The sequence below is a fragment of the Elaeis guineensis genome, chromosome 13, assembly GCF_000442705.2.
Source record: "Elaeis guineensis isolate ETL-2024a chromosome 13, EG11, whole genome shotgun sequence".
Classification (NCBI taxonomy): Eukaryota; Viridiplantae; Streptophyta; class Magnoliopsida; order Arecales; family Arecaceae; genus Elaeis; species Elaeis guineensis.
In genome coordinates this window covers 19,362,088-19,381,850 of record NC_026005.2, presented here as the reverse complement: position 1 = coordinate 19,381,850, position 19,763 = coordinate 19,362,088, and the positions used below count along the sequence as shown (strand labels likewise).

General features: G+C 36.3%; 1 protein-coding gene across 3 annotated transcripts; it reads right to left on the bottom strand.

The window, feature by feature from the left end:
* Positions 1-1,099: 1,099 nt before the first annotated feature.
* On the bottom strand, positions 1,100-13,549 carry LOC105056313 (acetyl-CoA acetyltransferase 2). 3 transcript variants are annotated; one of them, XM_010938469.4, is made up of 15 exons: positions 13,415-13,549; positions 12,407-12,474; positions 9,388-9,486; positions 9,131-9,304; positions 8,908-9,013; positions 7,338-7,476; positions 6,576-6,653; positions 6,422-6,487; positions 5,713-5,798; positions 3,435-3,534; positions 2,766-2,876; positions 2,638-2,679; positions 2,362-2,448; positions 1,853-1,938; positions 1,100-1,372 (listed from the first exon to the last, which is right to left on the bottom strand). In XM_010938469.4, exons 2-15 carry the CDS (start codon positions 12,444-12,446, stop codon positions 1,339-1,341), a joined length of 1,248 nt encoding a protein of 415 aa, XP_010936771.1. In that variant the 5' UTR covers positions 12,447-12,474; positions 13,415-13,549; the 3' UTR covers positions 1,100-1,338. The 3 variants fall into 3 exon arrangements, with proteins under 3 accessions (XP_010936771.1, XP_073103709.1, XP_073103710.1); XM_073247608.1 differs by lacking the exon at positions 13,415-13,549 and adding an exon at positions 13,212-13,336; XM_073247609.1 differs by lacking the exon at positions 13,415-13,549 and adding an exon at positions 13,242-13,296.
* Between the last annotated feature and the right edge of the window lie 6,214 nt (positions 13,550-19,763).

The window sequence follows — 19,763 nt, the reverse complement described above, 5'->3', positions numbered from 1 at the left end:
TATCTCTCGGATCGTCTCCTAATCCTTTTTTTTTTTTTTTTTTTCCTCTATCTTATGTTTTTTTTTTTATTTTGCTAAGTCAGATGGTGCTATGCCACGTAAGAAAGTCATGTGTAAAAGTTGCATGACCCATTTTGTTAAGAAATTCTAATAATGTTAGCTCTCGTAGGCTTTTACAACTTTTTTAAAAGATTTTATCCTTCTAAGAAATATCAAAGAGTTTTTGTCCTGAGATATAATCTGAAAGTTAGCATCCTGAAATGATAGTTTAGCCAAATTAAAATGAGTTCTAGACAAGTGAAAGTTCTATCTGAAGGTGCACGCCGTGACTAGCTTTCTTAGAAAAAGAAATATATTCTGTCACGGTATGCTCGAAACTACTCCCAGCATGCCTTTTGCCGATCACTTCAAAACCATCCAAAGGGTCAAGGAGATTGTCGGCTCGTTTCAGGAGGCTGAATTCACGTGGCAGCATATCTAAGCTTTGACAAGGAGCACAAGTACTTGGCCTTGCAGTCCTACCCGCCCCTCAATTTCTCATACCGAAAGAATAAGGACAAGCACAAAGAAATACCGAAGGTATGGAATTTAGATGAGGCCCAGCACTCCCAGGGGTTCTACAAGCTGCTGCCATTAGGGTTGTTGTGAAGACAAAATCATTAATTTCCGTCTTTTTGGTTGCTTTTTGTGAGACCGTCTGAAATGTATTCTGCAGGATTATATTTATAGTTATTAGATCCAAATGGCACAAGAAAGTGTTCTTCTCTTATGGACTTGCTGATTGTGATTCATAGCTTTTATTAGCTCTATTTTATGCCACATATTTTAAATTCCTGATCTACTAAGCCGATCTTCTAAATCCAGCGATGGAGTCCATCTAAAAGACAATAAATCCTATTCAGTAACTTTTTAATATGTTGCTCAATTTTTTTTTTTAAAAAAAAAAAACTTTACTTATGTTTACCAAAAAGCTTTTTTTTTTTTTTTCTTCCCCTACTCTGATTCAAAAAATATGCTTAGATGCAAAACCATGTTACTTAAACACCAGACATTTTCAACAAGGAAAAAAAAAAAAAAAAACACCAGAGACATCCAAATAGGTAATAATACTCGTGCCTTGCTTTTCACTTATATGGAGGGTTGCATTGCCTTTTATCTATACAGATACCCTCCGGGTTGCCATAAGTGACTTTTGAGGATACAGCATGCCGGACACCCAACACCACGTCAACCACATCATAGGCAGACTGGATTTACCTATCATATACTTATTGTTACACTCGATGCAAAATTTTATTTTCTCACACCACAACACTTAATTACAACAAATAAGAAAACTCATAGCAAAGAGCGTTCGATCTTCGCACGAGGCCTGCACATATAAATGATTTATCACTCAGAAAAAAAATGGTTAATAAACTTCTAGTTTCAACAAATTACATGGGATTATTACTGACATTGTTTTATAAAGTTTCGATTAAAGTTGATACGGCCATTATCATGCAAATACTACTGCTGATTAGGATTACCTGGGAAGGGGAAAGGGAGGTTTGGTACCACCTAATATCTGGCTAAATTTTCTACTAAATAGAAAAGAAAAGAAAAAACAGCTTGCACATGGACATTCACCAAGCACTTAGCAATATCGGCACAGAAATGTGAATAATAAAATTCCAATTGGAGTTCAGATAATCAAGCTCTTGGTTTTGCAATGCGTTATTAAAAACAAAGTAAAATACATTTTAGAAAACCATAGATATATGTTTTACAATAAGATATCGAATTCATTGCCAAGTTGACAGTAAAGTTTATTTTGCCGAACTCGAAGCCTCACCAAACCGAGAATACTTACATGAGCTCCAACACAAGTGCAGAGGCTCCCCCACCACCATTGCAAACTCCAGCAACTCCAAATTTGCCATTTCTGTGTCTAAGAACCTGCAAATCCATGGTTGACCCAAGCTTACAGCTACATGACAGTTGAGTTGATACTCTATCATAAAGCATGTATTATACAATGTTTGGAATCATGAAAAGTTGCCAGTTTCTATTTCCTATAAAACTAGAAATACCCTGAAAGACTACCTTAATATAAAACAGATGGATAATCGAAAGCTACTGAAATCTTTAAGAAAAGATGCCAGTTGATTAAAAAAAAAAAAATCCCATATTTATTTTAAAATTGGAGAAACAACATGCCAGTCACCAACATCAATGCTGGTTCTGATAAAGCATAATAGTGAAATCAAGGTTACACAAAACACACAAACATGCATGCGCGTGCATGTGTGAGATGTGCAGATACATATGCAGAAGGAAGAATAAGAAGATCCAGACGAAGTTATATTCTAGGATACATACCCCTAACAAAGTGACCAAAATGCGTGCGCCACTGCATCCTAGAGGATGTCCCAAAGAAACAGCACCACCATGCACATTAAGCTTTTCCTGGAGACAGAACAAGGTAGGATAGTTACAAGGCTGAAATGGGAAGTACTAATCCTGCCCAGCTTGTCTACGAAGAACTCATCATAATTTAGGCAGCTGAATATGAATCTAAACTGAAGAATGCAAATGCTTCAAGGTCCCAGCAAGTTGAAGCAGTGAGGGCCTCAGTTTAGAAAAACAGTAACTTACAGCAGGCAGCCGAAGAAGCTTCTGATTTGCTAGAGCCACAACCTGCCACCATGAAAAAGCTAAAAGTTCTGCCAAAAATAATTTTACACACAGAAGGAACCAGGTGAAAGAGATAGTTCTCAACATACAGAGAAAGCTTCATTTATCTCATAATAGTCTATTTGAGAAGCCTCCAAGCCAGAATTTGAAATAGCTTTTGGTATTGCAAGAGATGGGGCTGTTGGGAATAGCTCGGGAGCCTGCATAACCAATCCCATATCAGCTTTAAGCAGAAAATAACTTGGAATTTTCTAGATATTTAATAATGCTAAACAGACACAAAATAGAGTCCAAAAGATGAGACAATGCTGTTTTGTTTTGAATAGCAAAAGTAGTCTTCCGCATAATCACTACCATAATTCACCTGACTATCAGCTGCGACATACCATACAAGTAGATTCAGTTAATTAATCGAGCAGCAGCTGACAATAAAGTGATTCACAGCTAAACATGTGCCAAGTAGTAGCATTCAGAACATAACAGCAGATTGTCAGTCTGACATAATTTATCCAAATCGAATGGCACAAACATCTAAGTTGTGGCCCTCTGTGTCTCTACAGCTTCACTGAAGCTTGGAACATTCTGAGTTTCTTTGTGCATACAACAGCTAGTCCAAACTCTGAACTTTAAATGAAAAATGGGCCAAAGAAAACAGAAGTTCTCTTGATAACCAGTCTATGTTTATTCGAAATTTTGAAGTGTCCTCCGTTTTTTCTTTTTTTGCCATGAAAAGGATTTTGCTTTTTTAGGTTAATTACCTGAGCAGCATCAGCATATCCTTTGATCTTTGCAATCACTTCCAATCCTAGTTCCCTAGCTTTCGCCCCACTCACTAACACTAAAGCAGCAGCACCATCACTGTCCACAATAACCGTATTCAGGAGAAAAAACAAAAACAAAAAAATCATACTTAAATGAAATTCATCAAGTGCTTAAACAGGTAGAAACTTGACCAATTACCAGTCAGTGATCACAGATACGATCCTGAATAATGGTGATTTACAGAGATAGTGCAAATCCAAGCCATGGGATATAAACGCATATCATGCAATGAAAAAAATTTAACTAAACACAATTAACCTGGATTGATGGTGACTAAAGGAATTTTACAGGTCATGTAAAGACTCTCTCAAACTTCCTTTGAACAGATGATGGAGCTGATAAACTCCCCAGAAAATGGTGAATGTGCTCCAGGCAGACTTAACGTTTATAATGTTTCCTGATGTCTGATATGGGTTGTGGATTGCTGTAAAGGATTTGGTACACCTTCTCAAACTCATTCTTCCATGTGAACAAGTCCTCATTGCTTCTGGGGGCCAGATTGATATATGTTCAACTGGCACCAATCACTTGTCTGTTGCAGATGCATCCTCACACCCACAACAAAAAAAAGGGTAGAACTTTTGATTCCCATCATACCCTTAGAAGATACGAGATCTCTAGCAGCTGGTTAACAATGAAAATTCAGCTCTCACCGAGGACTCAAATAAGGTCAGAGTAGCTTTTTCTTTGCTTTCTTGGTGTTCTAAGGGAGCAGTTCTACAAGCTGTCTGGGTCTACTAGACTCAGAGGGTTTTGGACAAGGAGTGGATGATGTTGATGATCGTGTGATAAATGTAACGAACAGATTGTTGGCTGCAAGAGCACCCTATACGCGAAGCTGAGTGAATCTCTCTTTCCAAGTCTAATGTCAAGGAGTAAAAGTCAACTTGTAACTGATGCTTGGGTTCCTGAAAAGATAAAATAATTTTTTATTTTTTAAGGGACAGGCAAAGGTGATGCATGATATAATGAGCGCTCAACTCAGCTATGTCGATCCATATATACTAAGGCAACTTTTATTATAATCATGAGCAATTAACCTGAGAAGGGGAATTTTGTTATGAAAGCAGCAAGGAAAAAGTCAAGGAAATCTTAGGGTGCATTTGGTTATACTTTTTGATTTTTGATTTTTAAAAAGTATTTTTTATTTTTTTGATTTTTGCTATTGAGTAAAAGCTTTTTATTTTGGTAACTACGTTGCTATAAAGCAAAAAGCAACATTTAGGGACGGCAAGTGAAGAGCTCGATGAGAGAGAAGGGTTCGGGAAGGGAAGGAGAAGTGGGTGGGGAGGTGAAGAGCTCGACGAGGGAGAAGGGTTCGGGCTCTTTACTTTTTGGTTTGGCATTTTAGATGCGGGGAAACAAAAAAAGTAAAAAAGCAAATTTTGGAAAGCAAAAAATTTTTGCTTTGCATATAAAGCAATTATTTTGATTTTTTTGATTTTTGCTTTTTGCTTTTCATGGTGTTACCAAACATTGTTTTTGATTTTTGCTTTTTAAAAATCAAAAAGCAAAAAAAGTACTTTTTTAATGGCTAACCAAACGCACCCTTAGTGGCTGCTTCTAGATTAAAAATGGCCCAAGTATTAGTAGCATATAAAATCATTGTCAGAAGGCAGATTAAATCTATTATATCTGAGGTAGTTGAGTAGTAAATTTTTAGTAAGATTACTCCTTCAAATCTATTGAAAGATATGTTAGGAATTTCATAAAATTTACAGAATTTAGCACCCAACATGAATCCTTCAATTATAAGCAATTAGACATTATCATCGAGATTTTAGCTGAAGCAATAGAATCATGTTTTTGATAATACTACAGGGATATATCGGTGCTTGCATTGAAACAGAGAACACTTCTCCTGATTAGAAGCCAGCATGGAGTCTATCCAGTCCATTACAATGAAACCTACACTTATAAGCCAATATGGAGCCAGAATGAATCCATGGTTTGTTGTTTATTGACTGAATCCCTTCTGCTACAAGTTATTACAAGACAGCATCACTGAAAAGAAAATTAGGTCAAAGAAATCTATCATTCTGCATAGCATATAATTGATTGGTTTGCAAGAAAGTTATACCACAAGCAGTCCTGCAGAGACTAATAGACACAAGAAAAGAAACTAAGGTAAATTTGATTTAATAAAAATTTAGATACATTGTATTCTTAAAGGGAAAAAATGATGGTAATGATAACAAAGATGAAACAGCCAACCTTATACTAGAAGCATTGCCAGCAGTAACAGAACCACCATTCTCCTTGAAACTAGGACGGAGCTTTCTTAATTTTACAGGATCAAACTAGTCATGCCAAAAAAAAAAAAAGCCTCCATCAATACCACAATACCAGATTTTGCAAAAAGAAAAGCAGGAAGGATGAAGATAGTGCCCATAGGTTTAGCATCCAGAATCAAAATCAACAAAAGCTTCTAAACTAATTGGCTGAACAGTAACTATACACTATGAAAACTTCCATTGGATTACGTGTTGGAGGGAAATCATGAAGCAATTTTACCATCTGTTTCCAACCTGATGTCGACCACAATATCTTAAAGTAAAAACAACACGGTGTTCTCAAAATTTGTCAAGGAGAATTTTATGATTCTGTTAATCAGGCTAGTAGAGCTGACAATTATAATCTAAATCTATACTTATATCATAACCATATGCATAAAGGGATAGATATTTGAAACCACCAATCTAATTTTAAGTTCTGTTATTTTCGTTCTCTTTTCTTATTATAAAAGAAGGGAATTAACCTTCGCTGACTGAGAAAGAGGGCATCTTTAAAGACTACCCTATCAAGATTCCTTTTTAAAAAAAATAAACACCACATATATCTAATAACTATCGATCACCATCTATACTTTGCAGAAGGGCATGTGATGTATGAAAGAGTCTACTTAAGTTTTATAAGACATTACTTTTTCAAGACTTTCATCCTTATCGACAATTATTGGTGGTTTTCCTCTACCTGCAGAAACTTCCACCTGCACAGTATGAAATCATGTGAATAAGTCAAATATGCGAAAATGGTAAGCCCCTTTCCTGCATCTACCATAAATTTTGATGTCCAACCGGAACAATTTCCCAAGAAAATGCACCGCTATGTTGAGCAGCTATTCCACGCTCATTGCTTTGAATGGCATAAGAATCCTATAGGAAGTGGAGGAAATAAATCAGTCACATTCCTTGTAAATGAGACCACAGACAGCAAGATATTATTTACAGGATATTTGCTAGTACCACATAACCAGGACCATAGGAAAAAGGATTTTAAATAACTAATAATTACAGTAAAAAGTTACGGCACAAAGATGATGCCGCTTTGTTGACAAAGTCATAAACTTTATAGCTGGGGCAACCTGTGGTCAAGGTCCAAAACCATACCACAACTAAAGTATTAATCATTGATCACATTAAAACAATTTGGAAAATGTCAAAGGAACTATTTTCAACAAAATCTCTAACACAATGTTCTAACAAATCACATGGTGTAGGGTTTGTCAGCAACATTGCACCCATTACCCTAGGACTTTAGACCAATGCCATAGTGACAAGTCAAAAGTCCATCAAAGGTAATCTAAATAACAACTTCAGCAGGAATATAAATCCAAACAATTTATACTGAGATTCTCATAAAGAAGGATAATAACATGTACGCGGCACATTTAAGATCTAGTACCACAAACCAACCATTCAAAGAAAGCCAAACCACAACCAACCAAGCCTATCCAATTTTTTCTTTTTTTCAAAAAGAAGAAGATGAAGAAGAAGAAGAAGTCTGTATGTTCTGTGCCTGTGAATACAAATGACCTGAAAAATAATATATACAAGTACCTGCTCTTCTCTTGCTATCAAATGTTGGTCGGCACATAATTCAGCACACATTCCCATGGCAAAATCATTATAGACATCCCACAGACCATCTTTAAGCATGCCATCAATAAGACTATCATTTCCAAATCGAGATCCTTTTCTGCACGAATGGAGATGTTCCAGGCAAATCAGTGACAGTATGGTGAATCCAGGAAACTTATTAAATAGAAATAAAGCAATCAAAAACTGCTTCACTCATTTTAACTATGCCCAGAAATACAAGATCAAGATAATCATCTAATTGAGAAAGAAGGTATTCTCCAGATGACAGACATATGAACTCTAACTTCTGCATGATGGCATGAGCACGAATGTCAGGACTGTTCAAGAATGTGATTTCCACACTCCTTAAAACTTAGGGCAAGGATAAAGTTACTCACACAACACATTATTGCCTTAGGATATGAAGCAGTATACAGAGGAGTGCTTAAAGTTTTTAGCAACTAATGTATGTAGTATTTCTTGTTCACAATCAACAAAAAGATGGTTATATGCCAAGGAAAGCTTCAAATATTGCAACACTGAGCTTCTATGTATTTCACTGAAGATCAGCACACCAGACAGTATATTCCTTGTTTGTTAGGGTTGAACTACACATCTATCAAATCACAAGAAGTCAAGCGCATAGATACTCAACCCTCTGATGAAGAAAGTTTGGGACATTAAAGAGTTCGTATGCAGCTTAAAATTGGTATAGGGATTTTTAATTTGTTACAAAAATTTCTGGACTTGTATACATCAGTTGAAATTTGGTAGACAATTTAAGCTATTATATACCACCTAATCAGAAATCATAAGTCGTGTAAGTGCTTTAGTTGATGTGAGATTAGGAGAGTTCATTTTAAGCGGTTATTATGAGAAAGGAATGCTACCCTGATAGTTGTCAGGTAATGAAAGTCTTGATCTTGCTGGGATGGAGTTTAGAATTGATCCCAAAAATGTTTTATCCACTTTTCCACTTTTCTCTAAGAATTATCTTACACTACTGGCAATAACTTCAAGAGTAACATTGGATGATGATTCTGGAAGTTCAGTGGTGGTTGATGGTGATATGCGTATCCTTAATTTTCTTCTTTTGCTAATCACAATCTTTTACACTAATTTGATTCCCACACCTAAAATTCCAACCTAATATAAGTTTGATTACTCATTTGCAAAGCCTAGCCACCTAGCATTAAATCTTTTTCTACTTTGTTACCTGATCAGAAGAATTGGTAAAATTTATGTGCCTCCATCTTTTCTTTGTGCATGTTGTACTCCATGGAAAAAACAGTGTTAGCTCATAGACTTCACTTGAGTACTCAATTGTGGTTTCAACTACTTTTGTATCTTCCTTCTTTTAAAAACCCAATATCAGATCATATATCAAACTTATATATAAGGAAACAATATAACTAAAGGTCTATATTTATTTTCCAAAAATTCCCAGGAAATCCAGATACACATTCTTGCTTTCATGTACCATTAATTCTTATCAGATGAATGGAAGTACAAAAAATTACATGGGAAAGCAAGAGAACAGATTGCAAACCTTGCTTCTGCTAAATATTTCGGAGCATTCGACATGCTTTCCATGCCACCAGCCACAACAACATCATTGATTCCCAACTGAATACTTTGTGATGCAAACATTGTTGCTGTGAAGAAATAATGCATACACCATGGTTAGTATCAACCACCTAAGCAGTAGCTACTAGTGATCTATATCTTCTTGATGGAGAGCTACTAGTGATCTATCAAAGAGTAATTCATACCCTTCATCCCGGATGAACACACTTTGTTGATGGTGGTGCAGACCACCGTATTTGGTATACCAGCACCCAAGGCTGCCTGCCTGGCGGGAGCCTGCCCCAGATTGGCACTCAAAACATTCCCAAAAAAGACTTCTTGAACAAGTGCTGGCTCAACATTTGCCCTTTTAAGAGCACCTGAACATATGAGCTGACATGTCACAAGCCACAGGAAGGAGGAAGGTAGGATGAGTAATAAAACCAACTAGATATTTTCTTACATTGAATGGCAACAGACCCTAGTTTGGTGGCTGATAAAGATGATAGGGCACCAAGAAAGCCACCCATTGGTGTACGTGCAACGCCAACAATACATACATCTGTCGATAAGAGAAAATATAGTGAAAAGTGGTCATCGATCATCCACAACATATCATGCTTGCTGGTCATATATGAATAAATGAAACCACATGATGAATCATATTTACATTACTCTTAAAATACTGCTAACTCTCCAGGCCCACATTGATCAATTAAATGGTTCTATTATATGCATTTTCCATTACATGGACAATTATATTTCACAATTTTTAGGGCAAAATAAAGCCAGCCCTCACGCATAAAAAGCGCTAGACGACTCTCGATTTGCTCGGCAAAGCACGAACCGTTATCAAACTCTGGAATGAATGATTTGATCACTGAATATTCGAATAATATTTCAAGGCTTTGAAATTACAGGTAACATTAACAACCAACTTGCTATTAGTTATGACTTTAAAAAAAAAAAAAACTAAATTGATTTGTAATAATAGCAAGGATGGAAGTATCAGGTGTACCAGCTCCATACTGGCCAGGAACTAGTACAAAAGGCCTCTATGCCCTAGTTATGGCAAACCGGGCTTAAAGGCCTCTATGTCCTTCTTTACTACTTCATCCATGCAATTTTGAAGATACATCTACCCCTCTTTCCTTTTACATGTATCAAATTAGTCTTTCATACTGATGCACACCTCGGCCTATGTGGTGCATATTCAGACCATCTAAGTCATCCTTCTCTCAATTTATACTTAATTGGTGCTACCTCCATCTTTTTTACTGATGATTTTATTTCTTATTCTATTTTTTCTTATATTACTACACATCTATCTCAACATTTTCATTTTGGCCACACTCATCTTGTGTATGATTTGTTTTTTAATTGTCTAACTTTCTGTACTATTAAGCATAGCTGGTCATACAGCTGTCCTACAAATTTTTTCCTTCAACTTAGCAGATATCCTCTGATCAGATAATAACTTAATTGCACTTCCTCATTATATCCAACTTGATTTAATCTTGTGGACAACATTCTCTTCAACCTTCCCTTTCTTATGAATTGTTGATCTTAGATACCAAAAATGATCAATCCTGGAAATTTCATTATCGTCAAATTTTACTCCATCCCTATTTCAAATTTTACTAAAACTGCATTCCATATATTCCATCTCAGTCTTAACCAAAAACTTTAGATTCTAACGTGCTCCCAAAGACATCCTATGAATATGAATCCCAAGAAAAATAATTTTAAAAATATAGAAGAAATAATTTTTAAAACTAGTTTCCATGAAAAACAACATTAACTAGTTCACTATGTCTTGTGAGGGTGTAATGAAGTATTTGATCTCATGTTTCTGTTGGCAGCTTCTAGTATAATTAAAAACTCTAATTAGGCAAATTATAAAAAAGTTGAAGAGGGGTGAGAATGCAAGAGGTGAACAGCAATTGACTTTAAGAGAAAAGCAATGTTACAGGGACAAAAGTATAAAACACAAGCTTAAAAAAGGTAATATAACAAGTTCAAATAATAAAGGCAATATTGAATTTCAATAGAATCTAGTGATATGGAGGGCAATTGAAACTTTAACATCCATCAACATTTGAACAACATCCAATGTTCATACTCGGTAGAAGGCACTAAGTTGTTGGCAAGTTACCAATGAGCTAAGGGAACTCAACAATCTGCATTGACCAATGGAAGGGCTAATACTTGGCTAGTCACGTGTTTCATGATTCTAGTATCAAAATGTTTAAATATAAGCAGTGATTTATGTGAAAGAGACAAAAATTACATCTCAAGAGGAGAAAAGATATGAGAGAAGATATTTCATTGTACCATGAAATGGGAGGATAGATGAAAAATACCAATTGACTCATTTATGTAAAAGTGCAATGTCAAGATTTATGGGTCGATCCCCTCACGATTGGCCCACCATCCATTGTGGAACCCCCTCCTCCGGCCCCTTCGCCTCCTTCATCCAGCTCTCTCTCTCTCTCTCTCTCACACACACACACACACACACATGTACACACACACATTCCCACTCCCCGTTGTTCCCCAACTATCTCATTGTTCCCTGACTATGGCTACCGAACCTGGGAGACCCAGCTATGGATCAATCCATGCCTCCAGGTGAGCCACCCTCTCTCTCCCTCTCTCCATCTTCCTCTCCTCCCCACTCCCTCTCTCTCCATCTTCCTCTCCTCCCCTCTCCCTCCCCTCTCCCTACCCCTCACTCTCCTTCTTCCTCTCTGTCTCCATGTGTCAGTATGTCCTGTAACGGCACAGTACAAATCTGCACCATGCCGAACCAATCACTGGCTGGTTTGCCTCCCAGTATTGATTTGATGAACCTTGGTTCAAAGTTATGATCTTCTCATCTTTGTTGTTTATTGGCCACTTGTTCTCTAAGAAATGAAACCCATCAACATTGATGAGCACAAGGCACTAGCAGGTTCTACAAGAGGATATTGATATTTGCACTTGCAGTGTCACTCTACCAAGTGATCGTATCATGTCTCTTCATATTGGTGCAATAAGAGTTACACGAGGCAGAAAAAGAGAATAACTACATTCAGATAAATACATGCTGGCATCGCTATTGAGACAAATAGTAGACATTTTTCATAGAAAGCTGTCTACATTTGCTTGGTAGTAACACCAAACACAAGAGAATACACCATGATCTAATAAATCTATAACATGGTTTACAGAGAATATTACAACAACAAATGAGAATGTTATATTAAGCAAAAGCATAGAAATAATTATTGCCTGCAAGTCAGGCTTTTCTCATCTATTTCAGATTACAAACACTCCACAGTGGTATTCCTTTCTTTCAAGGGCTAAATTCTTAGTAACACATGGCAGAAAAATACATGGATATGTATTGGAATATTATCCTGGATGACTGAGACATACAATAATAAACATGGACTATCTTAAACAATTAATCTGATTTGGAAATTAAGTAATGTATATACCTCTGGGCTTTAAGTCGTCATAAACCCCAGATGGTGCCATAAATGGATCCAATGTACGTGAGTACCTCCTAGTGCAAACGATGAAGGAAAAGAAAATGGCAACTGTTATTCAGGTAAAATCACATTACAGATAAATTTCCTTATAGATGTACAATTAGCAAAAGTTCAGGTTATTCTTCTCACTGAATTTGCAGTAAAAAGCATGAAACTGGTCCCATGTATCACATGAACAAAGAACCAACAAATGTCCATACTTTCTTAAACACATCATTTATGCACAAAAAATAACGGTAACAGTTATCATCCTTTTTCTCCATGATGCTTGTAAATCCATTTAATCATGGCATTTATAGATCATGAACAAAAATTTTCTTGCAGAAGAAAATCTAGATAATCATTGTAAGAACAATAGAACAAAACTAAGAAAGGAGGCGAGTAAAGATGCAATTTTCAATGAAAAACAACACATCATTTTCTCCCAAAAAGAGATAAAAGCAAATGATGCTTGTCAAATAAATCTGATGCCCAAAGTTACACCTCAAGCCAAAGGACTGAAAGCTATCATCCAATAGAGAAGCCGGAAGCTCGAGCTTTTAAGTGAGATCATCACAAAGGCAAACCAGATAGCCTTCATACATGCATAAACTCTCAAATATGACAAACTATGGGAAGATAAAGAGATTCAGGACATAAGAGAAACCACGATTGAGCGTAGAAAGAAATTTAGAAAAATGTATCCATAACAAGCAAGACCGACAAGAATCACAGATCACAATAGCCTGGTGTTGATCGAAAAGAGCCGCACCTCCTGCCGACTGATGAACAAGAAACCTACCGCTCTTGCAAAGATCACTAATGACGCAGGCAAGACGGAAAAGACTGAGAGAACTTTCCAGAAAAATACAGCAATGAAACAGATCCGATCTAGGCTTCAAAAAATTGTGTAAAGATCGAATCTTGAAATTTAATTACTAGGGTTTCGAGGTAGCGAAGATTGGGAGCTCTCACCTTGGTTCCGTCCGCAGTTCCTCAGTGTCGTGTGGAGAAAGGGAAGAGCTACACGCCAGAGAGGAAAATATAAATATAAATAAGGTGATAGATCTAAATTACACGCTGCGGTGTCACGCTCGGGCCGGGGTTGTATCTTTCGCGCGAAAGAATGATTGACCTTCTTTCGCGATGTTCACCGTTGGATCGGCAATATCCTATTTGGCAATGCTTTGAGAGCTGTGCGAGGCATGATCCAACGGTCGATGTCGTGAGAAAAAGGTCGACTATTCATTCTTTCGCGCGAAAGATACAACCCGAAAGCCATCACGCTCATGCACACCGATGGGTATATATGGAAATACGACCGCCATCTGCCGACCATCGGATCTTGATCGAGTGATAAGGAATTGAGGGCATACATAGGTATCTCAGGTTGGTGTGTACGGATAAGTGCATAAATTTTCTATGCGAAGTAATTCCGCACAGACGGTCGTACGCTTTTGTAGTGTTGAAACTTTGAGAAACGAACCGAAACACATTGGAGGCAAGTCAGTTGCGTTTGATATTTTTATGCAGGTTGAAAAGCCCAAATCCCCAACTCCCAAGTTTTGTTACCAAAACACCACCCTCCTATAAGATTCTTGTTAATATCTAAATTTTAGTGTAGGTAGTTCTTTATAAGCCTTAACAGCACTTAATTTTGTTTGATACTGAAAAACATATCTCGTACATGACCTACAACAATCGAATAAGAAATCGAACCTAGGATAATTTACAATTGTCCGTAACTTGTATAAAAATTCATATGGTTAGTGCCAAATTTGTCAGCTTCCTTTTTTTTTGTGGTGGGGGGGGCCTCCCTTGGAAAAACATGTCATGTGGCAATCTGATGTTATGATTTGGTATGTTTTGCTTTTTGTTCTGGAATTTCAAATGGAAGGCAGAGTTGTTATCTACACTCAAAATTGATATTATGAGTATAATAATCATTACGGTGATGAGGATAATCACCACCACCACCATCAATATCATTGTTGTCATCGTCATTAAGGATTTAATGGAATAAAATAGCTTATGTCGGGAAACTCTTTGATCCATCAACTTTGTTATCCTCTCGTGGTGCTCAGACCAACGAATTGATCCACACAGTTGCATTCGCCGATGGCCTTCAAATAAACTGGCAAGTGCAATTATGATGCACGCGATTTCGTGCCAACATATGGTCCCTCCATGAGGTCACTAGATAGATCCGTTCGGGACTCTCCAAAGCTCCACCAACAGATTATGTTGTCCGTTTCTTATCTCTGATCGATTCCCTTGCCGATGCCTGGATTGGCATCATCGATTCAACAAAATCCGTTTATCGTTTACCAAAATGTTGTAAGGGATTTTGTGGAGGATTCAGGATGTCAATCGGTTGTGTTGATACAGTTAACTGATTTATAGCCACATAGCAATATCAAGAAGAATGATCAGAAAATCGTATCAACTTATGGATCAAACTAGTAAAATATTGATCTGATTTGACTCTTGGACCGAATTTGTGTTGATCTAAATTGATCTGGATTGAGTTTCAACAGAGTATTGAGAATTGCCCAACCTTTATCTGATTGCCATAAGGGACATCGGTCAAATACCGTTCTAATCCTAAAGAAAGATGGTTATTCTATAACTATATTATAATTATCGTCCAACTGTACAACAACTATCTTCTAACTATACTATAGCTAATACCATATGGATGAACAACCTACGATCTCCATATAGCTAGTCATTCTATTATAACAAACTAATAGTCTAACAAATTCTTAATGGGATAACAAATTTTTTTGACGGCCTAATGGCCCGAGCAAATCTCCTCTATATAAAGAGAGGCAAGGTACCTTCCAGAAAGAGAAGGATAACTCACAGAGCTCAAACTCTACTGAACTCTTTCCAATTCTTCCACTAAAGAGAATTTGACTTCTCTCCACTCAAAATTATTTTTCTTGCCTTTCAATTCTCTATTTTCTACTATCTATTCTCAAGACCTTAAGTGACTTAAGCATCGAAGGGTTCTAAACCAGAGAGTACCCCAAAGTTTTAGGACTTCGTTTGTAAGATTCTTTGTGGTCTTCACCAACTCGACCCTTAGCGGCTTTCCAACTCGATTCTTGGCCGACCTCGTTGTTTTTCCTTCGGAGTCTTGCAGCAATAGAAATAGTGCTAGAGGAAGGGCATCTTGCCCAAAAGATTTCATGAAAATAGTGAACAAGAAGGCACAGAATCATCCTTTACTCATGCCATCCTCTCTCGGAGATGCACCAAAAAATACTCAACATTTGATTGCAGTTGATCCGCAATAATTTAGCTTTCTAGTTTAGCAAATCCAAACTCTCACTATTGCGGTACAATAGCTCCAGCATATTACAGAGCAGCAGTAAGGAGTAGTCTCTCAAAAAGCCTTGTCTCAGCATAGTCAACGGCTAAATTACCAAGATTTTCATCATGATCATTTTCTTGATCGCATCGATCATTCTTATGAAGCAGAATCTACTCCGCATAATAGAAAACTATATTGGGAAGAGAATCTTGAACATAAGATTCAAAATCTTGAAAAAAAATTGATGAAAGTACAACTTGGGGATCACTCTCAGAGGGGGAGGGATTTCAACCTGTGATCCTCTTTTTCTCAAAAAATTTTGAATGAACCAGTTCCTTTTCGATTCAAGATGCCAACGGTGGAGTCATTTGATGGTTCTACTGATCCTCTGGATCATCTTGAAGGCTTCAGAGTTGTTATAAGGCTATAAGGGATGTCTGATGTCCTGCTTTATGTTGCCTTCCCTATCGCTCTCAAAAAATCAGTGAGAACCTGATTTTCTGGACTTCAATCAAGATCCATTTCTTCCTTCGAATAGTTGGTAAAGCTGTTTAATACTTATTTTAGTAATAATCGGACTCATTTAAAGAATACTAATAACATTTTTACTATTAAACAATAGAAAGGTAAATCTCTTTAAGAATATGCGGCATACTTTAATGCCGCCATAATAAAAGTGAAGAATTTCAATGACTCCATTGTAGTAGCTGCTTTGAAATAAGGACTCTGAAGCAATCGTCTAATCTTCTCTTTTAGCAAGAATTATCTAGACACCTATGAGCAAATACTAGTTTGGATCCGAAAACATGCTCAAGCTGAGGAAGAAGAAAATATACTCCAACAAGTGAAAAAAAAAAAGAATGAAAAAAAAAATCCGCAGAAGAGGACCATAGAGATCGATCAGAGAGCAATTCCAAGGTCAAAAAGTCCACCTCAGCATTTTGACACCTACACCCATTTATTTGCTCCTCGCGCCTAGATACTAATGAAAATCGAAGATCAGAGATATCTTCATCACCCAACCCTTTGAAAGGTCCACCGATGAAAAGAGATAAAAAAAAGTACTATCGCTACCACAGAGATCATGACCATAATACTAAAGAATGTCGGCAGTTTAATGATGAAATTAAAATTTTGATTCATCGAGGTCATCTTGACAAATATGTCCGAGATCGGGTGATCCAAGTTGCAGAACAATGCCAAAAACCCAACAACGATGCTGACCTCGATCGACCTATTGTTGGGGTCATTAATATGATCTCAGGTCTTGATGGAGATTGGGAGGTAGGTGATGATCCTTCCCCGAAAAGATGGCACATCAATAATGTCATTTTATTTTTTGATGCTGATGTTCAAGGAGTCCAAACTCTTTACAATAATGTTGTTGTTGTCTCTATGACAATAGTAAAATATGATGTAAAAAGAATATTAGTAGATAATGAAAGTTCTGCTGACGTATTATTTTATGATGCATTTCAAAAAATAAATATACCAGATCAGTTAAAACAAGTCGATACACCACTAATCAGATTTTCCAAAGATCCAGTAGTTGTTGAAGGAGAAATTACTTTGCTTGTCACCACAAAAAGAGAACCGCATCAATCAACTATGTATCTTATCTTTCTGATTATCAAAATACCATTGGCTTATAATGCTATTCTTGATCGATCTGGACTCAATGCCCTCAAAGCAGTGATCTCCACTTATCATTTATTAGTCCAATTTTCAACAAAAGATGGAGTCAGAGAAATGCAAGGAGATCAAATGCTTGCCAAGCATTGCCTTCTGATAGCTACAAGAATGAAAAAATCAGTAGAAGTCTTACCAATTGAAGTATCTGATCAGAAGGATAATATTGAGATCAGTAAAAATCTAGGAGAACCAAATGAACAACTTATTATTGTTTCTTTAGGTGAAGATCTAAAGAAAACTATGCAGATCGAATCTCAGTTAAAGTCCAATTTAAAAGAAAAATTGATATTTTTTCTTCAGACAAATGCCCATATCTTCATCCGAACAGCTTCCAACATATTGAAAATTTCTATCGATGTCATTGTACATAAGCTAAATATTGATCCAAAATATAAGCCAGTACGGCAAACAAAAATGTGTTTTGCTCCAGAAAAATAAAAGGTCATAAATGAAGAAGTCGACAAGCTTTTGAAAGCTAGTGTCATCAGAGAAGCTCAATATCTAAGTTGGATTGCTAATATTATTATGATCAAAAAAGCGAATGATAAATGAAGAATCTGTATCGATTATATGGACTTGAACAAGACTTATCTCAAGGATAGCTTCTCTCTTTCAAGAATTGATCATCTGGTTGACGCCACTTCAGGACACAAATTGCTAAGCTTCATGGATATTTTTTTTAACTATAATCAGATTAGAATGGTGTCTGAAGATGAAGAAAATACAGTCTTTGCCACTGAAAGAGGTTTGTATTGTTATAAAATAATATCTTTTGATCTCAAAAATGCAGGTGCTACATATCAATGCCTGATCAACAAAATCTTCAAACAATAAATATATCATAATATGAAGATTTATGTTGATCATATGTCGGTAAAAAGTACTAAAGTAGATTGGCATATTACCGATCTAGAAGAGATCTTTGGAGAACTCCATAAATATCCAATAAAGCTCAATCCCAATAAGTATGTTTTTAGAGTTACATTGAAAAAATTCTTAGATTTTTGATGACTCAAAGAGGAATGAAGCTAATCCTGAGAAGATCCGAGCCTTACTTGAAATGAAGCATCCAAGTACTATAAAGGAGGTACAATGGCTTACCGTACAGATTGCATCGCTCAGCCGATTCATCTCCAGCTGGCTGAGAAATGTCTCCCTTTATATAAAATCCTGAGATAAATCAAAGACTTTAATTGATTAGAAGAGTGCCGAACTATCTTCGACGATCTCAAAAAGTATTTTGAATCACCTCCATTATTATCAAAGCCAACTGAAGGTGAGGAGTTATTTATATATTTATCTATCTCACCTAACATTGTTAGCTCAGTTTTAGTCCAAGATGATACAGAAATACAGAGGTCAATTTATTATACTAGTAAATTACTACGGAATGCTAAAATCCGATATACTAGAACAGAGAAAATGATATATGCACTTATTACATCGACTCGACAACTTCATCCTTATTTCTAAATTCATACCATTATCATCTTAACTCATCAATCTCTGAAGTCGGTCCTATAATGATTTGACACGTCAGGTCGAATAATCAAATGGGCTATTAAACTTAGTGAATTTGATATTCATTATCGATCTCGATCTTCATTAAAAGATCAAGTCTTAACCAATTTTATTATGGAATATTCCATCCCTGACAAGGAGCTGATCTCGAAAAGCTTAGAGGAGGTTGTTAGAGATTCTAATTGAATATTACATATCGATGGAGCCTCAAATTCAAAAGAAAGTAGAGCTAGCTTAATTATTGCAAGTCCAAAGGGTATTATTACCGAACATACTTTGAGATTCAACTTCAGCACCTCTAATAGTAGGGCAGAATATAAAGCGCTCATTGTTGGACTCAAAATGGCAAAAAAACTTGGAGTCAAAAGACTTAAAGTCTTCATCGATTCTCAACTTGTCATCGAATAGGTACGAGATCAATTTGAAGCTAAAAATCTTATGATGTCTCAATATTTGCAGAATATAAAAGAATTATCTAAAAGCTTCAAAGATTTGGAGATCATATAAATTTTGAGATCGAAAAATATCTGAGCTGATGCTCTTTCATATTTAGCTATATTGGGATTTTCCAAACTGAATCAAAAGGTTCTCATTGATGTCCTTCAAAAGCCTACTATAGAAGCCTTATCGATTGCTCAAATTAATCATGAGCTAAGTTAGATTGATCTACTACTGGATTATATTACTACGAGAATCCTACCAGCTAATCCTATTGAAGCTAGGAGGATCAAAAGACAAGCTTCTTGATATGTTATTCATGATAACTGATTATATATGAGGTTATATTCATTT

Coding starts and splice junctions, on each gene's coding strand:
- LOC105056313 (XM_010938469.4), bottom strand. CDS start 12,446: ATGGCACCATCTGGGGTTTATGACGACTTAAAGCCCAGAG. Junction 9,014..9,130: donor GTGTTCATCCGGGATGAAGG/GTATGAATTACT, acceptor ATTTCTTCACAG/CAACAATGTTTGCATCACAA. Junction 2,449..2,637: donor AGCTTCTTCGGCTGCCTGCT/GTAAGTTACTGT, acceptor TTCTGTCTCCAG/GAAAAGCTTAATGTGCATGG.